This window comes from Chelonia mydas, chromosome 7 (assembly GCF_015237465.2).
Source record: "Chelonia mydas isolate rCheMyd1 chromosome 7, rCheMyd1.pri.v2, whole genome shotgun sequence".
Classification (NCBI taxonomy): domain Eukaryota; kingdom Metazoa; phylum Chordata; order Testudines; family Cheloniidae; genus Chelonia; species Chelonia mydas.
In genome coordinates this window covers 43595893-43621873 of record NC_057853.1, presented here as the reverse complement: position 1 = coordinate 43621873, position 25981 = coordinate 43595893, and the positions used below count along the sequence as shown (strand labels likewise).

Here is a 25981-nt window from a genome sequence, read left to right as displayed (position 1 = left end):
TGTAGTGATGCCCCAGGGTTAACAAAGGTCTTAATTCAGTGGAGAGAACCATTGTTTGAAAGGGCTGAAATCTGTGCTGATCCCTTCAGTGCGTGTGATTGTTCCAGTGTACTCAGAGAAGATATTAAATGAGACTTTTTCCCCTTAAATTTAGCAAGTGGCTCTATGGATTCGTGCTTGATGATCTGGAGTATGAGACCGCAAATGAGAGCCTATCGCTTCGTGGGTCACAAAGATGCAGTGATGTGTGTTCAGTTTTCACCTTCTGGCCATCTGGTGGCCTCAGGCTCCAGAGACAAAACTGTCCGTTTGTGGGTTCCAAATGTGTAAGTATATCCTGCTTCCTAACTCTTTTATATTAAGTTGTAGTGTGTGATTTCCACTAGCAGGAGTGCTCCACTGTGAGGTTTGGGAATCTGTTATTTGCTAAAGGAAAAAATATTAGGTGATGCAACAGCTATCCTGCATAGGACTCTTCTATAAAGTGAATTTAATCCTGAAGAATATGCCAGCTTGTTAGCCCTAGAGACTGAAATCCTCTGTCTACAGAACAGGTATAGCATAGACCGTATCAGTGTAAACTTCCTGACACAGCTCTACTACTGTACTTAAATAGTTACCTACTAGTGTCCATCCCAGTTCATGTTCCATGGCTCATTAGTCCTTAGCTTTGCTCTGGCAGTAACACATACAGAGCTCAGTTTTTGTGATGTAGGCATCTGTTCTAGGAGTTGGATTTCTGACTTGCTTGTTGTAGTCCACCAAACAATGGGTGACTTTTCATGACATCTGGTTTTAAATTTTAATTGTTGACCTAAAGGTGGTTAACTCCCTGTCCCATTAATAGCATAACGATGGTATATGGCTAAAGCACAGGCCTGGAAGTCGGGAGACCTGAATTTTTGATGCTGTCATGGACTTGCATGGGACCTTGCCCTTTCTGTGCCTCAGTTTTCATCATTTCTAAAATTGTGATGGTGCCCTATCTAACTGGGAGATTGGAAGACTTAGTCTGATGTTTGTAATGTGCTTTGAGATCCTTGTCTGGCAGCTGCGAACCATTATTTTTGCCATTCCGAAACCATCCAGTCTCCCTGTGCTGCTGTTTTAAAATGATTGAAGTATGTTAGTTAGCCTAGAGCAGGCCCATCTACTACGCGTCCAATGGAAATACACCATAAGTGGCAAAGGCCTGCGTGCAATATGGACTCATATCACACTTCTGTCTGCAACTTTACTTTTTCTAGAAGTAACATCTGTTGGACCTCTGTATGGAGCTGAGAGTGTCTCCTTCCTCTTGCCAGACTCTTGCACTAAACTGAGGAAGTGATCTTCCCCTTCATGTGGTAACCAGCACGAGGATTCCAGCCCAGAGAGATGGGGAAGGGTGGCTTTCTGGGAAGTACTACTATTAAAGACCATAAAGAAATATCAGAGGGGTAGCCGTGTTAGTCTGGATCTGTAAAAGTGGCAAAGGGTTGGTGGGTTTTCACCAAGCATTCTCAAAACTATGATACCCACAGGGTGGAAATAAGGAAACAGAGCCAGACGTATACCCAGAAGCCTCCTCCTGCAAGACAAGCCCAAGAAAGAAACCAACAGAACTCCACTGGCCATCACATAAAGTCCTCAGCTAAAACCTCTCCAACGCATCATCAGTGATCTACAACCCATCCTGGACTACAATCCCTCACTTTCACAGGCCTTGGGAGGCAGGCCAGTACTTGCCCACAGACAACCCGCCAACCTGAAGCATATTCTCACCAGCAACTACACACTGCACCATAGTAACTCTAACTCAGGAACCAATCCTGCAACAAACCTCAATACCAACTCTGCCCACATATCTACACCAGCGACACCATCACAGGACCTAACCAGATCAGCCACACCATCACAGGTTCATTCACCTGCACGTCCACCAATGTGATATACGCCATCATGTGCCAGCAATGCCCTTCTGCTATGTACATTGGCCAAACTGGACAGTCCTTACGTAAAAGGATAAATGGACACAAATCAGATATTAGGAATGGCAATATTCAAAAACCTGAAGGAGAACACTTCAACCTCCCTGGACGCACAATAGCAGATTTTGCTGCAGGATGGCTACCTTTAAAACACTTCAGGACGAGACTTCAAAGAGAAACTGCTGAGCTTCAGTTCATTTGCAAATTTGACACTATCAGCTCAGGATTAAACAAAGACTGTGAATGGCTAGCCAGCTACAAAGGCAGTTTCTCCTCCCTTGGTGTTCACACCTCAACTGCTAGAAGGGGGCCTCATCCTCCCTGATTGAACTAACCTCGTTATCCCTAGCTTGATTCTTGCTTGCATATTTATACCTGCCTCTGGAAATTTCTACTACTTGCATCTGATGAAGTGGGTATTCACCCCCCGAAAGCTTATGCTCCAATACGTCTGTTAGTCTATAAGGTGCCACAGGATTCTTTGTCGCTTACAAAGAAATAGTGAGTCTGGGCCCTGAGAGGGAAGCAGACTTGTGGTGGGTCTCTCTTACTGGTGTTGGGTTTGTATTCTTTAGCAATTGAAACTAAACACAGCAGCCCAGGAGGCAGGGAAGACATTCTAAAATTAATCATTTCTGTTTTTGTTGGAGTGTTTTATGGCTATGAGTAATTGTATGTATTTTTGTTTATTAACACAGTAAGCCTAAATTAGCCTGTGCCCTAGTTCTTGCTACAATCTAGAAGTGAGTCAGATTTAAAAAATCCAGACTCTATTTGCTAGAGGAATAAAAACAAAAAAAGATTAGACTTGCCCCTCCTTCCCTTCCCAAGTCTCAAGACCCATTTTAAAAAACTCTTATTCATAAGCTAATAGGCTCTCTTGTAAATCCTTTACATTTTTGTTCTGTACTCAGAGTAAGTAATACATTTAGGGAAGATACACTATTATTCGTAAATAACAAAAATTTAATCTGTAATTTTTAGTGCACATCTCAATTCCTCCTTTAATATGGAGGTGTCGTACCTTCATAATGACAGCATGACCGTACAATAGATCCATTTTACAGTGAAATTGGATAAAGTTAAGCTACACTTACATTGAAGCAGTATGAAAATGTGCAGATTGCAATTTTAGTTATAGTTCACTTCTGTTTAATACAACTTTCCTGGAAGAAATATGACACACTTGTGTATAAAAACATGTGTATTATTTAAAGACACTAGATAAATTATACCTGATTAAAATTTAACCTCACCGTTCATCCATCTAGACAGAAAAAAGGGAGTGACAGTTTCTTCTTCTGCGTCCAGAGCCTGGCTGCTAATATATGTAATCCTGAAAATAAATTCAACAAAAAAAGCCTCCCTTATTGGAGTTCTTGGAAGTGAATGTGTAAATTATGTGGAAAGACTGGATCTTCTGGGAAGGTTGAAGTTGAATGAATTGTGTTAAATGATATCTCAGTGCCTTGAAGATATCAGTTCAGTGACTGAAGCTGTATGTATGGTTGCCATCTCAGAACTAAGCTAGAATGGAAAGGGAATTATTCTACCTGTGCCCGTCTTGAGGCAGCTCATGTGGTAACTTTTTTGAGTATTGTTGATTTGTGTGTGTATGTTTAGTATTATCAGTCACTGAACTTCTATAACTATACTCAAGGAAAATATCAAGATTAAGTCAGATGCCTCTTCAGTGTGTTAAATTCACAGCTTGATTAAATGTAATAAAATAAATGCACTGCAGTCTCTTTACTGAGGGCAGAACTTAAAGCAATAAGGGTAGCCTTGAGTAACTTAACAAAACATGAGGTCAGTAGCATTGCTGTTAGCGTTATACTGTGTGAGAAGGTCTTGACTTCATTAAAAATGAAGGTAGGTAGTTCAGAAATTTTCAGTACCAAATTAACATTTGCATGTCTTGCTCTGAAAACATGGATTTTATCCATTTTGAGATTCATTCATTCCTCCCCCTTCCTCTTCAGATCTTCCTTGATCCCACTTATCCTGTCCTCTAATCCAGGGGTTTTGAAAATAAACTAGTAAAAGAATTTAAACTCAATGACAAACTTTTTCTACCCTTATAATGAGAGTTTACAATGATGATTGTGACTGTGTCTGGAGACCGTACCTTTTTATCAAGCAAGCATTGAATATTAGCTTTAATGAGAAAACCCCATTACTTCTCTCATTCAGCTCTTGGCTTGAACTTTTAGATCATTCAGCGTTGTGGTATTGCTAGCCCACCCTACCCTAGGGAGTGGTTCAGGGCTAATAGTCTACCATCCACCTATTGAATCTTGGCATTCTCAGAATTTTGTACTGCAGTCTTGCATTTGTTTGCCAGAAAAATACCTTCTGCACCACTTTGAAAATGTTGGCAAGAAGAAGAACTAATGATACTTAATATTAAATTCTGTAGCTTGTTTGTGTTTTTAAATTGATCTCACTTTGTCACACTTCTCGTATTTCTGATTAAAAGTAACTATCGTGTATTTCTTAGAAGATGCTGTGTAGGAAAAGTATTTGCTGTAATATTATTTTGTGATCAATATTAGACAAACCATTGCTACCAAATGGAAGTGTATCTGAAGCAGAATATTTGATGCACGCTAATTTTAAAACATGTCCTTTTTCTTACCTCTGTGTAGACAACACAAATGTAAATTTTCTCAAGTTAGGATGGGCTCCAGTAACTAACATCAAACAGAACAGTTTCTTTTAGTGCTATGTTTTGTATAGTTCCTAAACACTTGTCTGCTCAGGATAGGTCAACAATTTCCTCCTAACATAACTGTATATGGTGCCTATAGAAATAGTGGTTAGAAACACTCCGTTTACTGTACACAAGCTTCAGGCTGTTTAGAACATAGTGTTTTAGCCTCTTGTGCAACTTAAAAATAATTCACTCCTTTTTCTACCTAGCAAAGGAGAATCTACTGTGTTCAAGGCTCATACGGCAACTGTAAGAAGCGTTCAGTTCTCCAGTGATGGACAATCCTTGGTTACAGCTTCTGATGACAAAACAGTCAAAGTATGGACAGTTCACAGACAGAAATTTCTCTTTTCCTTGAGCCAGCACATAAACTGGGTTCGCTGTGCCAAGTAAGTACGACCTGCTGGCAAAAAGCGGTGGTCATGTATGTCTTAAAACAAAGAGTGCATTCAACATGCGGCTTTGGTGTAACAACATTGCCTTATGCTTCAAATCAGTCCTGAGCTGAAGTAATTTTGAACAGGTATAGAGATCCATATATCCCTGTTGCCCAACCCCCAGGTAAATGTAACATCTCAGTTTTTTTCTTTAGCAGTTGGATTTGTGATGATTGGGAGAACTGCATGGAGAATTGCCTGCTGGGTGCAAAGGATGCAGACCTCTTGAGATACCTAGATAGACTTGTATGCAGTGCTGGGGAGGAACAAGTGGTACATGACGTAGGGGAAAGATAGGAGAGAGGTCCTGGAGGCCGAATTTAGGGCAGTAGGTAAGATATATAATTTTTTTTTTTTTTAAAAGTCCTCCATGATAGCATTCTCTGAAATGCTTCTAGTTCTATGTGTAGTGCCAGTTTGATAGTCAAACAGCAGGGTCTCAATGAGACTATGGTGTCGGGAGGAGGGATTTAGGTTTATTAGAAACCGGAGAACCTTTTTGGGAAAGGAGGGAGCCTGTACAGGAAGGACTGGCTCCACCTAAACCAATATGGAACGAGATTGCTGGCATGTAAAATTAAAAAGCTTGTAGTGGAGTTTTTAAACTAGGGCTGGGGGAAAGCCAACAGGTATGAAGATGCACACAGTTCGGACAGACACATCCCTGAGGGGAGGATTTATTAAAGTGGACGCTATATAGTCTAATAAAGAGCAGACGATAGAAATTGATAAAGTAGGTAGGAACTGAAGAGAAAGTCAGACAAAGACAGATAACTAAATATTGACAAACTTTATAAGTGCTTGTATACAAATACAGGAAGTCTAAATAGTGAGATGGTTGAACTTGAGTGCCTGGTATTAAATGAGGATATTGATTATTGCCATTGTTCCACCGTAGGACATGGTAAAACCACTGTACAGAAAATATAGGAATGACAGAGTAGGTCTTACTGGTGTGGGAGTGGCAGTATATGTGGGGGAATAAAAGCATAGAGTCAATTATAGTAACTATCTTAAATGAATCAAACAGTATAAAAGAATTTCTCTGGATGGAAATTCTATGCTTGAATAATAATCATAAGGAATAATATATTCCTATTGCTATAGGAATTACTGCTGACAACCTGACCAAGATGGTAAGGGTGATTGTGAAATGCTCAGGGAGATTAGAGAGGCTACAAAAAACAGAAAACCCAGTAATAATGCGGGATTTTTCATCTATCCTCATGTTGACTGGGTATGTGTTCTCAGGATGGGATGCAGAGATAAATGTTTCTAGATACCATTAATGATTACTTCTTGGAGCAGCTAGTCATGGAACCCACAAAGGGAGAGGCAATTTTTGATTTAGTCCTAAATGGTGTGCAGGATCTGGTTGTAGAGGTGAACATAGCTGAACCGCTCAGTAATAGTGACCATAATGTGATTAAATTTAACATACTGGGCAGGGGGAAATGTCAATAAAACTGACCACAGTAGCATTTAACTCAGTGGTTCTCAAACTTTTGCACTGGTGACCCCTTTCACACAGCAAGCCTCTGAGTGTGACCCCCGCCCCCTTCTAAATTAAAAACACAATTTTTTAAATATTTAACACAATTATAAATGCTGGAGAATCAAGCAGGGTTTGGCGGTGGTGACTGACAGCTCGCGACCCCCCCCATTTAATAACCTTATGACTCCCTGTTTGAGAACCCCTGATTTAACTTGAAAAAGGGAATTACAAAAAAAAATGGGGAAATTAAAAGGGACAGTCACAAGAGTGAATGCATGCCAACTGCATGGAAATGTTAAAAACACCGTAATATAGGCTCAAACTATGTGTACCCTCTTACTGGGTGTGGTTGTGGTGGTTTGTGGTGGTGGTTTTTTTTTTTTTTTTTTTTTAATTTTTTTTGAAGACCAAAAAAATGCCACCATGGCTAAACAACTGAGTGAAAGAGGTGGTTCGAGGCAAAAAGGCATTCTTTAAAAATTGGAAGTCAAATCCCACTGAGGAAAATAGAAAGGAGCATAAACTCTGGCAAGTCAAAAAAATATAATTAGGCTGGCCAAAAAAGAATTTAAAGAGCAGCTAGCAAAAACACAAAAAGTAACAGCTAATTTTAAGTACATCAGAAGTAGGACAAAGCCCACTGAACAATCAGTGGAGCAACTGGATGATGGAGGTGCTAAAGGAGAATTCTAGGAAGACAAGGCCATTGTGGAGAAGCAAAATGAATTATTTGCATCAGTCTTCACTGCAGAGGATGTGAGAGAGATTCTCACACTGGAGACATTCTTTTTAGGTGTCACGTTGGAGGAACTGTGTCTGACTAAGGTGTCAGTAGAAGAGGTTTTGGAACAACTTGATAAATTAAACAGTAATAAGTCACCAGGAACATATGGTATTCACCCAAGAGTTCTGAAGGAACTCAAATATGATATTGCAGAACTGTTAACTGTGGTATGTAGCTTATCCCTTAAATCGGCCTTGGTACAGTCGACTGGAGGATAGCTAATGTAACACCCATGTTTTAAAAAGGCTTCAGAGGCAATCCTGGCAATTACAGGCTGGTAAACCTAACTTCAGTAGCAGGAAAATTGTTTGAAATTATAATAAAGAACAGAATGATCAGACACATAGATGAATACAAATTAGTGGGGAAGAGTCGACATGGCTTTTGTAAAGAGAAATCATGCCTCAACAGTCTATTAGAATTCTTTGAGGGAATCAACAACCATGTGGACAAGGGTGATCCAGGAGATACAGTGTACTTGGACTTTCAGAAACCCTTTGACAAAGTCTCTCACCAAAGGCTCTTAAGCAAAGTAAGCAATCATGGGATAAGAGGGAAGGTCCTCTCATGGATCAGTAACTGGTTAAAAGATAGGAAAGAGAGGGTAGGAATAAACAGTCACTTTTCAGAATGGAGAGAGGTAAATGGCCGGGTCCCCCAAGAATCTGTACTGGGACCAGTGCTGTTCAACACATTCATAAATGATCTGGAAAAAGGGGTTAACAGTGAGGTGGCAATGTTTGCAGACTATACAAAATTACTCAAGATAACTAAGTCCAAAGCAGACTGTGAAGAGTTACAGAAGGATCTTAAAAAACTGTGTGATTGGGCAACAAAATAGCAGATAAAATTCACTGTTGATAAATTCAAAGTAATGCACACTGGATAACACAATCCGAACTATACATACAAAGTGATGGGTTCTGTCATAGAGACCCCCTTAGGACTGTCACCTTCTGTGCTGAAACTACCTCTGAGCCTGTTTTCTCTGATGGCTTGGGACTCTAGAACCCTGTCTTATTGAGCCAGACATGCTAGCCTGCTGCACCACGGACCCAGGGTCTGAACTATGCCCCCAAAGCTGCAGACTTAACTGAAAACAGCTCAGCAAGTACTCCTGTCTCCAGCACCCAGACATCCAGCTCCCAATAGGATCCAAACCCCAAATAAATCCGTTTTACCCTGTATAAAGCTTATACAGGGTAAACTCATAAATTGTCCGCCCTCTATAACACTGATAGAGAGAGATGCACAGCTGTTTGCTCCCCCAGGTATTAATGATTTACTGAGGGTTTGTTAATAAACAAAAGTGATTTGATTGAGTATGAAAAGTAGGATTCAAGTGGTTTCAAGTAATAACAGACAGAACAAAGTAAGTTACCAAGCACAATAAACCAAAACACGCAAGTCTAAGCCTAATGCAGTTAAGAAACTGAATACAGGTAAATCTCACCTTCCGATGTTCCAGTAAACTGTTTTTATAGACTAGACTCTTTAGTCTGGGGCCAATCCTTTCCCCTGGTACTGTTCTTGTTAGTTCCAGTTCAGGTGGTAACTAGGGGTTTTCTCGTGACTGGCAGCCCCCTTTGTTCTGTTCCACCCCCTTTTATATCTTTGGCACAAGGTGGGAATCTTTTGTATCCCTGGGTTCCCACCCCTCCTCCTAAATGGAAAAGCACCAGGTTTCAGATGGATTCCAGTACCAGGTGACATGGTCACATGTCACTGTAAGACCTCCTTCTTCATTACCTAGTAGCTGGGAGACACTTATACAGGAAGGCTTGCAGGTAAACAAACCCATTCACAGTTCATTGATTCTGAAGCACCCTTAATGGCTTCCACTTAACATGTTTATATCAGTAATACAAGTTTATATCTTAGGCCTTGGCTATACTTGCAAGTTAGAGCACATTAAATCAGCCCCGGGCACCCTAACTCCTGAGGTGTCCACACTGGCAAGGCACTTAGAGCGCCTGGACTCTGCGGCTGGAGTGCTCCTGGTAATCCACCTCCACAAGAAGCATAGACCTTGCTGAAACGCTCGGGTGTCCGTGTGGATGACGTGTTGCAATACTGCGCTGTGATTGGCCTCCCAAAACATCCCATAATCCCCTGAAGTCAAGTGGCCACTCTTGGCATTGTTTTGGACTGGGCTGCAGGCATGGGGATATCCCCTTTCAAAGCTCCGCTTCTGACAGCTGCCATGCTTATCTGCTCTGGGACAAAGCAAACCATTACTGTGGAATGTGGCGTGTGTGTGTGGGGGGGTTTGAGGCCGAGGTTTCCCCCTGCTGCTGTCTGAACTTACAAGACAACATGCTGATGTGCTCTCTGCCCCCCAAAACACACACACTCCCCTCACATACACATAACACACTCTCTGTCACACTCAACCCTCCCCCCCCCCCATTTGAAAAGCAAACTGTAGCCACTTGCACGCTGGGAGAGCAACCACAATGCACTGATCTCTCTGGCGTTGCAAGAGGAGCTAATGTGGCCACGCCGCTGTGCTTACTGCTGACAGTGTAAACGCATGGCAGCGCTTTCCCTGCTGCTGTCTCTGAGGGCTGGTTTAACTCCCAGCGCTTTACATGCGCAAATGTAGCCATGGCCTTATTCTCCTAACTCCAGACATAGAAATAATACATGGAAACAAATAGGATGAACACACTCAGTAGATCATAAGCTTTGTAATGATCCCTACAAGAGACCTTTTGCAAAAAGCATATTCCAGTTCCATTATATTCACACTCATAAGCATATTTCCATAAATATATGGAGTGTAACGTCACAACGGATAAGAACATAAGAATGGCCATACTGAGTCAAACCAAAGGTCCATCCAGCTCAGTATCCTGTCTGCCAACAGTGGCCAAGGCCAGCTGCCCCAGAAAGAATGAACCCAACAAGTAATGATCAAGTGATATCTCTCCTGCCATGCCTCCTGCCATGACAAACAGAGGCTAGGGACACCATTCCTTACTGGCTAATAGCCATTAATGTACTTAATGGATTCTACACAGGGTGTTGTCACTCAAGAAAGATCTTGGAGTCATTGTGGATAGTTCTCTGAAAACATCTCAATGTGCAGTGACAGTCAAAAAGGCTAACAATGTTAGAGACCATTAAGAAAGGGATAGATAACAAGACAGAAAATATCATAATGTTCCTATATAAATCCATGGTACTCCCACACCTCGTGTGCAGTTCTGCTTTTCCCATCTCAAAAAAAAATATTAGAATTGGAAACGGTACAGAAAAGGGCAACAAAAATGATTATGGGTATGGAATAGTTTTCGTATGAGGAGAGATTAAAAAGACTGGGACTTTTCAGTTTGGAAAAGAGATGACCTCAGAGAAGATATGATAAAGGTCTATAAAATTGTGACTGGTGTAGAGAAAGTGATTAAGGAAGTGTTATTTACTCCTTCACATTATGGAAGAGCCAGGGGTCAACGAAATGTTTAGGCAGCAAGTTGAAAACAAACAAAAGGAAGTACTTCTTCATACAATTGTACAGTCAACCTGTGGAATTTGTCAGAGGATGTTGTGAAGGCCAAAAGTATAACTGGATTCAAAAAAGAATTCGGTCCCCATCCAGGGATTGCTCAATAAATTGCCCTGTTCTGTTCATTCTCTCTGAAGCATCTGGCACTGGTTGCTGTTGGAAGAGAGGCTATTGGGCTAGATGGACCATTGTTCTGACCCAGTATGGCCATTCTTATGTTCTTTTCTGTCCATAAGAGAAGCAAGCTGTTTAGTTACTTCAACCCTGTTTCACTTCTTCTTACCCTGTTAGTATGGCGATTCCTTTCGACAGCAGAAAGCAGTATTAAAACGCTTATCTAAATATATCTGGTCACCTTTTAGGCTGATCAGGCTTCTGATTAGAAATTATCATCTGCACTCCTGTCCCTGCCTCGTTAGGAGAAATCTTTTTTTTTTTTTTTTTTAAAGGGAAAGTGTACTTTAAGAATGAAGATGGTCTTGGAGAAGAACTATATATAAAACTTTGGCATTTTGATGTGCTAAACTTGCTGTTATTTTAGGTATTCAATATGGAAGCTTGTAATGGGCTGATAAACAATTATCACTTGTGGTCTTAGTCAGAAAAGCACATATGACTACAAATAATAGCAAAAGTACTGTACAAAATGAAAGAATCAGCTTAAATGGGAAAGAATGTTGCTTTTAAAAAGCAGCTGTCATTTAGTTCTAACTGATTTTCATGCAGTATATATTAAATGAAGAACCCCTAAAATGTCCATAAAGTAAGGCTGCTGTTTCATCTGGGAGTTATAGTGAAATTAATCTCTAATATTGCTGTCATACTCTGGTGTTGGGGTGTGTGTGAGAATATATATGATGCGATATCGAAATAGTGTTATCCCCATTATGTTATACACATGACTGTAATTCTTTCATTGCAACCTAAAGCCTTAATCCTGTAAAGATTTATGCATGTGAGGAGGTGTGTTGATCTCAGTGGTGCGACTTGCATGCGTGAAGTTGTTGGAGAGGGCAGCTTAAGGTTGCACTAGTCTGGTACAGTCAAACAGCGTTTCTAATGCTACAGTTACTGTTGCCTATTTTGAACTTCTACTAACAGCCTTAACCAGAAATATAGGAATTTTGAGGACAAATAAATTACCTTTCCTAGTGGTAGTGAATCTAGAAATTGTCTGAAGCAGGGCCTAGAAATGAAGTATTTGAAACAGGTTTAAATGAAAACAAGTGGGATAGATGATCTGAAATCAGTTTAACCATTTTTTCTGAATAGTCTCTTAATCTATCTGCATGCTCTTCAATCATTTCAGTCCTTTTAGGTTGCTTTTCTCATAGAAATTAGCTTTGCAGATTTAGCTCTGCATTCTGCTACCCTTGCTCCTCAAGTAGTCATACTGACATCAGTGGGACTACTCAAAGAGTAAATACTTGTCTACACGAACATTTAATTTGCGGCAAGCTGGGGTGTAAAACTATCACATGCTAAGTATCCGTGGACCCTGCTGCTACACACTAACCATTCCCTAGTGCACTTTGATCTACCCTGCTTTGAAATGCGAGTAGATCGAAGTGCACTAGAGAACAGCAGGATCCACAATGCAAGGCAGCAGGGTACACAATGATATTTAGTGCCTGGCAGGCTAGTGCGGTGTAGATTTACATCCCAGCATGCTGTGAACTAAATATTGGTGTAGAGAAACCCTAAGATGCATCCTGCCATGAGTAAGGTATCCAGATCTAGCCCATACTGTCTATCCCCTCCAGCTCCTTATTGTTCTGAACTTTGTTATAACTCCTGTCTTTGTTTTAGATTTTCTCCTGATGGAAGACTAATAGCTTCTGCCAGCGATGATAAAACTATCAAACTATGGGATAAAACCAGCAGAGAATGTATACATTCTTTTTGTGAGCACGGTGGGTGAGTACCAGTAGAATGTGCAGGGGCAAGACACACAAGGCTGTTTTACCTGAGCCTTCCACACTGCTTTCACTGTTTGGAAGAGATTAAATCGTAACTGACTGACTGCACAGTCACATAGATCCTAGCTACACAGAAATGACCTTTAGTCACCAACAATTCCTTCCAGATATCCTACAGCTGGGCTTGAAAGTGACATGGATGTCAGTGTAAATGGAGCTAAATATATTTTAACATCCATCTAGTGGCCTAGGTGTGAGAACAGTTCTAGAAATCATTTTAGCCACATTTATGCTGGGGACAAAACCTCATTAAATGAAACTTTTCATGTCTCTTCTCTTCAACACACAATGTTGGTCTCTAGTTCTAGGGAACTTAAGGAGGTTTGGATCTCACTTCCCTTCACTAGGTTTGCCAAAACTTTATTGTGCTCTAAATTAATGAAGTTCAAGAATTAAAAGGTGTTTGTAATTATGCTTTGCACTTGTGCTGTACCTTTCATTCTAGCTCTCTAAACCACTCATAAAATTAGTCAAACCTCCTACATGTCTGTGAGGTAGGGAAGTGTTATACCTATTTTACAGCTAAAACTGAACCACTGCAAAATTAAGGGACTTCTCCAAGGTTACAGAACAAGTCAATGATAGAACTGAGACTAGAACCCATGATTTCTAGTTTTCCATTCCATAGCATCATTTGACACACACCTCGTCAATAGACCAGTAACTGCATACTGCCTTTTTTGTTTTCCCTTTCATACAATTCTCTTGTTTCAAGATAACGTCTGAATTTGTCATTAAGGTTGTATTTAATGTCATGACCTTTGATTCTGATCTCATTAATGTCATGGTATAATATTGTTATTTTTCATAAGCCTTTTTAGTACACACGGTTCCTCCACACAACAGATTTGAGAATTTGATGAAAAGCACTATATAAGCGCCTGGTGGTATTCTTAATATGGTGCAATGTAAGGATGCTAATAGGGCAGTCAGTTTTCTTGTATCTGATGTCTTGCTTGTATCAATAGAGCAAGAGTTACAAAGCACCTTACAAAGGATCTGTTTTATACTTCCTTTAAAATAACAATGTGTTCAGAGGATATCGCTGCATGTTGTATCTCATAAGCACCAATTAAAGAACTCCTATGATCTTAGTAAAAAATAATTACTTCTATTAAATATTAACTTTTGAAAATTAATGTTAAGACATTTAAATCTACAAAATTCCAGAAGGTTTGCTTCTGGAACTCATGTAATTGTCCTCAAATTCTTTTTAATACAAATATATAAAATATAGTGCTATATCATATCCTGCCTTAGGGGTGTGAGAGAAGCACAAGATAAATGTTAGTTGACTTGAGCTGTGTTTAGCATCTTTAAGTCAGAGTTCCTCCTGTCCCCATATTATTACACTAACTTACTGTAGTACTCCTTCTTGGAAGGGATCCCTTCAAGTTTAAACTGTTGGGTTTTTCTTTATAGGTTTGTGAATTATGTGGATTTTCATCCCAGTGGTACGTGCATTGCTGCAGCTGGTACAGATAACACAGTGAAGGTGTGGGATGTTAGGATGAATAGACTCCTCCAGCATTATCAAGGTAAGTTACAGACCTAGGAGAGTTTTTTGTTGTTTGTTTTTTTCCACTGTGGTATTTAACCTGATAACTGGATCCCCAGGAGGGTAGGCCAAGGGGGGAAAAAATTGCTTGCAATGCATTCTTGCTCACTTTACAAGTTGAAAATAAATCTTGCCAGGTCTAAATTAAACTGTTGGCACCTCTAGGCTTTATATAGCCTGAGCTATGTCCCTACCCAACAATGTTTTCAGCTTTGTGTGTCTGTTTACTTAAGTCAGACTGGGAGAACTAATCATTCTTTAGCCTCCCTATATTATTAATAAATAGTGAGTGTACATGTGGCTGATAGGTGTGGAAAGCGGTAGCAATGCCAAAAGAGCAGAGCTGTCCTATCACTTCTCCTCATTAGCCAGCTCCTCCTTCACATCTACCTCTAAAAGCATATGCTTAAACTCTTGTTACAGATGAGTGCTTTGAGAGGAACGCGTTCAATAGTAAATCAGGACGTGTGCGAAGAGGCCACTGAGGCTATCAAAGTCCTTTGGTACCATAAGGAAGCAAGTGAACAGCAGCACTGTAAAAAAAGAGAACTTACCTTCTCTCCTTTCTCTCTGAGGGTTTCTGAAATTCAAAGCTACATGATCTCCTGGTACTCTAGGTGTGATGAGATAGTCCCTAGGGTTAGCCTTCAGAGATTGCTGCACTCATTTGTCAAATGACCATGTCCCTGCTTAACCACATTTTAGTAAATAATTCTTCTTAGAGGCAGTGTTTTAATGAACCAGTCTGCAAACTTCAGAACTGTAAACATGCATATATAGAGCTGTTTTTACTGTTCATAGATTTTTAAGGTCTGTGATCATTTAGTGTGACTCCCTGTATAACACAGGCCATAGGACACAGGACTTCCCTGAATTAATTCCAGTTTGCACTAGAGCATATTTTGACATTCTTCTCTGGTGTTGTCTGGACCGGTGATCTGCTAGGTCACTCAAATCCTTGACTCTGGGAGCCAGCCTTACACTGCTCTGCTGTGAGAACCCCCACTCCTGGGCTGTTCACGCACAGCCTCTGGCATGTAAGCTGCTCCTTGGATTGTGCAACCAAATGATACTAGCCAATACCTCCGGTCCCAAACACAACCCTAGGAACCGCCGTCTTGCAGTGTCTAGTTATGCCTGCTAGACGGTGAAAGCTTATATGAGTTTGTCAATTTAACAAAGAAATTGATATGTACCAGGCTTGTTATCCCAAGGGGAATCTCTGACACGTTTCAAACCAAACGCACTGCTTCAGGTAGAATAAACAGATTTATTAACTATAAAGATAGATTTTAAGTGATTATAAGTCAAAGCATAAGAAGCCAGATTTGGTCAAATGAAATAAAAGCAAAACGCATTCTAAGCTGATCTTAACACTTTCAGTGTCCTTACAAACTTAGATGCTTCTTACCACAGGCTGGCTGGTTGCTCTTCAGCCAGGTTCTCCCCTTTGATCAGCACTTCAGTCTGTTGGTGTGGTGCCTGTAGATGTAGGTGGGAGAGAGAGAGAGTGCATGGCAAATGTCTCTCCCTTTTATCATGTCCTTTCTTCCCTCTTGGCTTTGCGCCCCCACCCCTCTTTCAGAGTCAGGTGAGCATTACCTCATTGCATTTCCAAACTGACCAAAGGAAGGGAGCTGACTCACTCGAGAGTCTGACAGATTCTTTTGTTGTTGCCTAGGCCAGTGTCCTTTGTTCCTGTGAGGCTGGGCTGGGTTTGTCCCGTACATGCCCTGATGAGGTGTGAACTGCCTCTCTGTTCTTGGAGAGTTTTTGCCTGGGCTTGCTTTAAGCCATGACGATACATTTTCAGCCTCATAACTATATACATGAAATTATAACCTTACTATAACAACAATGTTCAGTGTATCATGACCCTTCCGAAGACACCCAACATGACCAACTTTGCATTGGATACCACACAATCATTTTATAAAGATGAACATGGGGGTGTAGTGTGTTCCCCCGAGGTACAGAGTGTCACACATATCTCTTAGGAAAACATCCAATCTTGATTTTTAAAATGTCTAGTGATGGAGAATCCACCACAACTTTTGTTAAGTTGTGCCTATGATTAATTACCCTCACTGTTAAAATATTGCACCTTATTTCTAGTCTGAATTTGTCTAGCTTCAACTTCCAGCCATTTGATCACGTTATACCTTTGCTTGTTAGATTGAAGAGCCCTCTATTATTAAATTTCTGTTCCCTATGTTGATACTTATTAACTGTGATAAAGTCCCCTCTAACTTTTTCTTTAAGCTAAGCAGATAGATCTCCTTGAGTCTTTCACTATAAGGCATGTTTTCCAATCCTTAATTGTTCTTGGGCTCTTCTGTGAGCCCTTTTCAATGTATCAACATTTATGTTGATAAACCTATGTTATGAAAAACAAAGACCTTCCAGAAGAGGCGCAGTGCAGAATGCTTGTGGATGGTGGATGCATGTCACCATATTATTAGTTACGCTATAGTTGTAACCAAGAATTTCAACACGAACCAAATATTAGTGTCTGAGGTAAAGGGGGTATATTCTTTCTGATGGCCAAAACTCCACTAGCAAAGTTGTCTGTGTATTGAGAGAAGTGCTTACTCCAAACTGTGTGTATTAGTGAAACTTAGAAATGGGTATAAAACCTCTGCTGTTAAAACAGGCAGAACTTTTTAAATCCTTAAACTAGGGTAAAGGGCAATCTGAAACTGCTTATCAGCTTTCATGCAGTGGCAGGATATACAGCATGTGTTTCCAGCCACACCATTATTTGGCTCTATAGTGATCTCTTCCTGCTTATGATTTAGAGAGATTAAATTGTCTGGGTCTAGTGTGGCTTAGTTGCTATTTGACTGCCAGGTTTATTTTTGTCTCTTGGATTTTTAGCTGTATCTTTTTCCTGAGTGGCATTTTATTGTTATACTTTTGTTGTTGAAATCTTGTAAAACCAGCTATTGCATAAATCCTAATTAGGCACCAAACTTTCAGTTTGAAATAATAAATTAAAATTAATAACTTGCAATGGTTATGAGCACAGTGAATTCATGCCAGTTGCTTTGCAGATACAAATGGGTATCTCTCTCTTTCCTGTATGAGGATTTATATACTTAACTCATTTGATTTAGATAGAAGTTATGGATATCGCACATGTGAAAATGAAATTATATTTTTAGAAGAACAGATAACCATGAAATCACTCAATTCCACTAGAGGGCATCTTTTCCTTCAATATATAATCATATTAAAAAACTGACACGTTTCTGTATGATTCTGTATGAATCCATTGTAAGAGTCAAATTGGATTGATTAAAGAGTTGTAATTGATCTTTTGTTGTTGTCGTTGCCATGACTTTGTTCCAACTGCAACATTTGTAAATGATAGTCAAAGGTTTTACAATTTGCTTTCTGCTTTTCTATAGTGTGTCTCAATAAAGTAACTTATAAATAATCTGGACATACTTAATGAGCAGACAAATGAAGTGTTTATCCACTACACTGATAGGAGTACTCCTGTACAGCAGATCAACCAAAAAGAGTCTGTATAGCCATGTTATTGGTGTGAAATTCACTAATATATTAAGACCTGTTGTCTAGGGCAAATCTGATGCCATATTGCAAAATAAGGAAAACTAGCATCCCAGTGATATGACTTAACCTTCAACTACTCATTGTCTAGGAGGAGTAAATAGTGGATTCTTCAGAATGACTGTCTGAATTTACTCAGACATAAAATTTTATTAGTGTCAAGCCATTATGTGTATTAGGCATGATGCACTACTCTTTCAGATAGCAGGATAAAGTTATAGTGACATCTCTTACCAGTCTAGTTACAGCAAGTGCATAAATAATTAGAGGTAGCCTAATGAAAGACATTTTCCATGTCCGCCATCTGAAGTGTCTTTGGGGGTTCTGGCTAGTAACAGAATAATTTAGGGGACTAGATTATTCTATATGAGCCACTTGGAGGCAGGGACCGACTTTTTGTACTGTGTTTATTTGCATCTAGCACAATGGAGTCTGGTCCGTGGCTGGGGCTCCTAGGTGGTACCGCAATACAAATTAATAATGATAGTAATTTATTCCATTTATACTTATTACATTTGGAATAAATTACTATATCATATATTGTACATTTAGGTCACAAAAACCAGTGCAATGCAGATTTCATGGAGTTGAGTACCCTGGGCAATCATCCTGATCACATTGTGCATTGCCAAAATATTTGTTTTCCAAGTTTGTTTTTTGTTAAAATTTTTGGTACGGGGGTGGAGAAGGGGAGGCATCATTTGCAGCAAGGGAGAACAGAGGTTGTATTACTAACAGTAGCTTGGAATCCTTTGGATTTCCTTCAGTTTTACCCATTAGTTCTCTTTTTTTTAAACCTACAGCCCAGAGTCACTGATCTGTGAGTAAGCCATCAGATCAGAGGTGATCCCAGATTACAGTACTTTAGGAGCCAACTCTGCTGGCTCTGCAGTGCCCAAAGTTTGTCAGTTCACATTGTGCTTACATTAGTCTACTGGAACAGCCCTACACTTTTTTTTTTTTGTAACATGATGAATATTTTTTTTTATTAGAACTGTTGATAAAGAACAAAAAAAGACGAAAAATACAGAACAATAGATGTACAATGGAAACCACCTTTATTGAGGTTGTGTTATGGCCATCTTAATTTATATTCTAGTCAATGGCAGCGAAAATAGCATTAACTAATCTCTGGTACTCAATGGGCTGACCATTGTCACAGTTCATGATTTACATTTTGGTCGCAATACATAAGTTCACCCTATAGACTGCAGTGACTCAATTTTAGTGGATAAATCTGCAAAAAGAGATGTGCGTATGATCTTAGTACTAGGCTAATCATAACTGGCTGTTAATATTGGCCATATGCATTGTAGTTGTAACCATGTTGGTCCCAGGATATTGGAGAGACACTGTGTCTCTCTAATATTGGTCATACACACTTCTAAGCCTTGAATGGTAAATGGACAAGTCAGTGGCAGCGGCTTCCTCTTTCCCCTGTTGCCTCTACCATTCATTGGTATTGTTGGTTGCAGCATGAAATAGAGTTGGATCACAGTACTTGCTGTCAAACTCAGTATGAGTGGGTTGGGGGAGGAGGAGGAGGTGGTGGTATGAAGTATCTCTTGAGGGGAATGGGAAGCAGTTGAGCTATTGATGATCGCCTCCTACCGGCCCATGGTGCCAACCTCTACTACTCGTTAACTTCTCAAACATCTGGTGTGCTTTCTCCCATGCTGCCTCATATGCTTGGGAGGTGTTCCCCATTAATATCTGCAAAGCTACTTCATCATCCACCTTTAAATCTCCTTTGCTGTGAAGCCTAGAAAAAATTTGACAGTGATTATGCTGCTAGTTTGCTGAGACCACTGCCTATCATGCTGACCAGTATTGCATCATTCTTTGTACTCCTCCCTCTGTCTATATCTATCTGTTGTCTCACTTTCTACTTGGTCCCTTCCTCAAGAGGCTTACAATCTGTCTTTTTGTTCTGTATTTGTAAATGCCTAGAACAGTGGTGTCCCTGGTCTATGAGTTGGTCCCTAGTCACTAAGGTAGTACAGATAATAAATAGCAATAATTAATGGCAGAGGAGGACAGATGGAACTTTCTCTGAGCTTATGGCTGCCAAGAAGTACTTGGGCACAAAAGCTGTGGCTGCTTACAAAGCTTGGCCTTGACCTGTCTGCAGGGTTTGTATGGCTTCCTTCCATCCTAGAAAGTTCCCGTGCTCTTTGTTGAAGTTGAAAGTAGTTCATTTCCTGTCCTGGGCTTCAGAGGATCCACTCTTGGCCACCATCGTTCTGGTCACTTCTCTGTGCAGGCTTGGTCAAAGTATTCTGTTCTGAAATTTATTCCTTTGATAAAATACATGTATGTCCATTAACTGAATGGGTATATGGAGCGGGGGATAATAGATCTGAGTGTGGAGGTGTGGTGTTTAGATGTTGCTTGTAATTATAAGAATGGGGAGCACTGGCTGTTGGGAGTCGGAAAGGACAGGAAACCGGAAGGAGGGGGGAGGAGTTGAAGAGGCTGAGGGAGAGCTACTGAGGGTGCAATAGCAGCTTGGAAAAGAGGTTTTCATTTTAAAAAATAAAGTCCTGTTGAAGTTTGTTAGTACCTTGCCTGGCCACTACAACATTTTGGTGACAAGGATGGATCTTCTGCCTCTGAACCCACCTGTACCCTTTCTACAAAGCCCAGGTGAGCATCCAGTTGCTTTTACTGCCTGGATCCATATGTTTGAGACTTATCTGCCTGCAATCAGTGCTATAGAGATTTCTGAAGTAAGAAAGCGTGCTCTGCTAATCCACTGCCTTGGAGCAGAAGGGCAGCGTATATTTTACACTTTTCCCCTTGCAGACAATAAATATGAGACTGCACTCACTGCATTAAAGAACATTTTTGTACCAAAAGTGAATGTAGCGAATTGCTACAGATTTCGCCAGCGTGAGCAGAAACCAGGGGAGACTATAATGCAGTATATTGCTTCCCTGGGGAGTCTGATTGTAACTTGTGACTTTGGGAATATGGCAGATGAGATGATTAGAGACCTGCTCATTGAGAAAACAACCATGCTTCTTGTAAAAGAACGTTAACTTCTAGAACCACAACTTACACTAGAAAAAGCAATAACGATTGCTACCCAGATTGAGTCAGCTACAGCTGAAGCCAAAATAATGAGCATGGATACAGGAGGCACAGTCCAGGCTGTGACTCCTTTGCAGAAAAGTTCACTATCGCTGCAGACAAACAGTTACAAGAGGAAAACTAATGAAAAACCACCAAATCAGCAAATTCAAAATACAGTAAAAAGAAAAGGAGTACTTGTGGCACCTTAGAGACTAACCAATTTATTTGAGTATGAGCTTTCGTGAGCTACAGCTCACTTCATCGGATGCATACTGCGGAAATTGCAGAAGACATTATTATATACACAGACACCATGAAACAATACCTCCTCCCACCCCACTCTCCTGCTGGTAATAGCTTATCTAAAGTGATCATCAAGATGGGCCATTTCCAGCACAAATCCAGGTTTTCTCACCCTCCGCCACCCCACAGACAAAATCACTCTCTTGCTGGTAATAGCCCATCCAAAGTGACCACTCTCTTCGATGGGCTATTACCAGCAAGAGAGTGATTTTGTCTGTGGGGTGGCGGAGGGTGAGAAAACCTGGATTTGTGCTGGAAATGGCCCATCTTGATGATCACTTTAGATAAGCTATTACCAGCAGGAGAGTGGGGTGGGAGGAGGTATTGTTTCATGGTGTCTGTGTATATAATAATGTCTTCTGCAATTTCCACAGTATGCATCCGATGAAGTGAGCTGTAGCTCACAAAAGCTCATGCTCAAATAAATTGGTTAGTCTCTAAGGTGCCACAAGTACTCCTTTTCTTTTTGCGAATACAGACTAACACGGCTGTTACTCTGAAACCTGTCAAAATACAGTAAAAGCATGCTTTTGCTGTGGATCCCCACAACACCTTGCAAGCTACACAGGATATCCGGCAAAAGTAGCTCAGTGCAATCGTTGCAAAAAGATTGGGCATTTTGCTAAAGTATGTCGCAGCGGCCAGTTCAATCAACAGGTGCATGCAGTTACAATACCAGATGTTACTGTGCTGAGCATGGACAAAATCACTACTGTACATATTCCAGAACAAATAAAGTGCATGGTAAACGTTTCCGCCATACCCTCAGGCAAATCACTCTATTCAGCTAATGTTGGACACTGGCTCAGCAGTATCTATACTACCTGATTCCATCTATTTGCATTACTTTAAAGATGTGCCTTTTACTGAACCCAAGCTTCACTTGGTGTGCTATTTGAAAAACCATATTCCAGTACGTGGCTGCCTGCCAGCAATAGTTACTTTTGGTGATTGCTGTGTAACTGCAGAATTCTACATTGTCCACAAAGGTACTCCTATCCTTGGCAGAGATTTGTTGGCTGCTTTAGATCTCAGGGTAGTTAATGGACGAATTGATCTTCCTCAGCAAAACACTCTTGCGGTACACACACCAGTTTCAGCTGGGACCCAACACCAGGTTGAGGAGAAACTCGGCTGTGCTTATGGGTTTCCGCATAAAGTTAATATGCGGAATAATGTGATGCCTGTATGACAGAAATTATGGCGCTTACCATTTTCAGTCAGGGAAGCTGTTTCAGAGGAACTTAGAAAACTTGTTCAAGAGGACATTGTTGAAGAGATTAACTCCTCGGAATGGGTTTCACCTGTAGTAGTGACGCAGAAGAAGGGTGGAGGCATTCGCCTTTGTGTGGACTTAAGGGAGCCAAGTAAAGCTATTGTGATTGGCAACTATCCTCTTCCTCACATAGAAGAAGTATTTGCAGAACTCTGTGGAGCAAAGATGTTTTCTACTCTTGATTTGCAGAGCGCATACCACCAGGTTATGTTGCAAGAAGACAGCGGAGACCTCACAGCATTTATTACACGAGGGACTATTCCGTTTTAAACGTGTTCCATATGGTCTCGCATCAGCCCCAAGTGCCTTCCAAAAAATGTCATTGATTTTGAAGAATCAACATGGAGTTCAGTGCTATTTGGATGATATTATCGTGTTTGGAAATACTTCGGAGGAGCATGACAATAACCTGAAGTCTGTACTAAACTGCATCAGCAAAGCAGGCCTCAAGCGCAATAGGTCCAAATGCAAATTTAGACAAACTGAACTCTCCTTTCTGGGGCATACAATTTCACAGTCTGGACTAAAACCTGATCCGGCTCATATCCTGGCAATTTCAAATGTTCCTCTTCCAACAGATTTGCAAAACTTACGTTCCTTCTTGGGTCTTACCTCCTGGTATGCAAAATTCATTCCCAATTATGCTTCTGTCATTGAACCGTTACGAGAATTATTACGGGGAAGTTCAACCTTAGTGTGGACAACGGATGCACAAGCTAGTTTCGAAACGGTGAAAGACTTGATTGTACATAGTCCAGTACTTGCACTATTCAGTCCTGTCTTGCCCACAATTGTAACTACTGATACTTCTGATTATGGACTTGGGGCTGTCCTCATGCAACTTCATGAGGACAACACAGAGGGGACTGTTGCATTTTCTTCAAGGACACTAAGTAATGCCGAGAGGAAATATTCTACAGTCGAAAAAGAAGCACTTGCTTGTGTCTGGGCTACTGAAAAATGGAGAACTTACCTGTGGGGCCACATGTTCAAGTTGCGCACAGACCACGGCCCTTTGATGACGTTGCTCACTACGAAAGGACTGGGAAGAGCAGGATATCGTATTACTAGATGGTCTGCAAGACTACTCTTTTTCAATTATGAACTGGAATATAAACCTGGAAACCAAAATGTGGTAGCTGATTTGCCTTTCTCGCCTGCCTTTGCCTTCACCAGATGATCCACCGGAGGATGAGGGTGTAGTAGTTGCGCTTATTACAAGCACTCTCACTGCAGTTACAAGAGAACAATTTCAAGCTGCTTGTTCAGCGTGTCCAATTCAACAAAAACTATGGGAATTTCTGACAGACAGCCCAGTCACCCTAAAAACCTTGACCCAGTTTTGCTGCCTTATTTTAGAGTTCGGGCTGAACTTTCTTTTCTCGATGGCAGTGTGCTATGAGGTACACACCGGCTACTTATGCCAGAATAATTACAGTCAAAACTCATACACCTGGCACACAATACTCATCAAGGAATTGTCAGAACCAAATGACGACTATGGGATCTGTATTGGTGGTCAGGGATGGACTCTTAAACTGACGCACTCATAAAATTCTGTGTCACGTGCCAAATGCATGCTAAGACAGCAGTGACATGTACCCCTCCATTACAGCCTGTTCCTCTTCCTGAATCTGCATGGGAAGAAGTGGCAATTGACATTGTAGGACCCTTTGATACTGTTTCAATTGACTGTTATTATGCCATCACCTTAATAGACTAGTTCAGTAAATGGCCTGAGGTAGCATTTACATCGCAAATCTCTTCTGCTACAGTAATTAAGTTCCTCTCTTCAGTTTTTAGCAGGGAAGGTAACCCCAAAGAACTGGTTTCAGATAATGGTAGTCAATTTACTTCCTTGGAGTTTGAAACTTTTCTAGCAGAGAGGAACATTTTTACACAGAAGGTCATCCCTATACTACCCTCAAGCCAATGGGGAAATCGAACGGTTTAACAGAAGTTTGAAAGAGAGTTTGCAAAAGGCTAAACTGGAAGGGAGATTGTGGATAACCTTCACTATTGATTTTTTGCAAGCATACCGGGCTACACGACATGCCACAATGCGAAGATCACCCGCAGAGTTACTGCATGGGAAACGGATGAATACTAAACTGAACATTGCTGGATTGTTAAAGGCACGACCTGATGCCCCAACCGAGGATGATATGAGAAAAATAGTTGAACAGAACCAAGCAAAGTATAAGGCTTTCACAGACAAGCGGTGGGGTGCTAAGGAACCAAAGTTTCAGTGTGGTTCCTTCGTTAGAATACGAAAACCTGGAATTTTACGCAAAGGGGAATTCATAAATTCATAGCTCCTCTTAAAATCATGGCGAAGAAGAGACCTTACACCGATCGACTTTCTGATGGGCGGGTATGGAATGCTTCTTATCTTGCACCTGCCTATGCACCAACAGGAGATTATGCCAACACCCAGTCTGCATTTGATGACTTCACCGTAGTATCAAACCAACAAGACATTGCACTGGAACCGGGGCTTGAGAGATGGCCTGTCAGACCCAGATGACCATCTGTCTGGACTAGAGACTATGTTACGTAGTGTCTATAGTGTTTTTAGAGTAATAATTCTGTTAACAATATAGTGCTTGGTTTCCTATTTGTTCCTGTGGTTAGAACAACGTTTATTGTAATTGGGAGAGTTTCTCAAGAGAGGAGGGAATGTGTTGTTTAGATGTTGCTTGTAATTATTAGAATTGAGAGCACTGGCTGTTGGGAGTCTGAAAGGACAGGAAACAGGAAGGAGGGGGAGGAGTTGAAGAGGCTGAGGGAGAGCTACTGAGGGTGCAACAGCAGCTTGGAAAAGAGGTTTCCACTTTAAAAAATAAAGTCCTGTTGAAGTTTGTTAGTACCTTGCTTGGCCACTACAACAGGAGGCTATATACATTTCATTAGCAGTAGAAAATTATTACTTGGTGAAATTTTATCCCATTGTGATGGGTTCCTGTACTAACATTCTATTCTTGTGACATGAGCCAAAATAAAATATATCTATAGTAAAAATTTGTTCCATTTTTGATCTCTGGATGAATTTCTGTCTCTAGAACTATTTGCGTTTTTTTTTTCCCCCACTGCCCACCAGTTGGGAAAATTATATACATGATGGAATTAAATTCATTATTTCAATTACACGTGAAGGTTAAGTGTTTACCTGAGGCAGTAATCATTTCCAGGTTACCTGGGTTGGATTAAGAATCTTTTTTTGTATAGTTGGGCCTCTTTTTTAAAAGACACTTTAAGAATTGTTGATGATGTGAGAGCTGTTAGTAATGTTTAAGGGGAAATATCT

At 40.6% G+C, this 25981-nt stretch overlaps 1 protein-coding gene across 5 annotated transcripts in view; it reads left to right on the top strand.

Annotated features, from left to right (window-relative positions):
* The window catches only part of POC1A (POC1 centriolar protein A), a 103879-nt gene that overhangs the window by 3806 nt on the left and 74092 nt on the right, over nt 1-25981 (top strand). For all 5 annotated transcript variants that reach the window (XM_037904696.2, XM_037904700.2, XM_043551563.1 and 2 more), the window contains 4 exons: nt 155-326; nt 4893-5072; nt 12717-12824; nt 14309-14424. In XM_037904696.2, coding sequence (XP_037760624.1) covers nt 155-326; nt 4893-5072; nt 12717-12824; nt 14309-14424 — 576 coding nt within the window. The remainder of the gene's footprint in view (nt 1-154; nt 327-4892; nt 5073-12716; nt 12825-14308; nt 14425-25981) is intronic.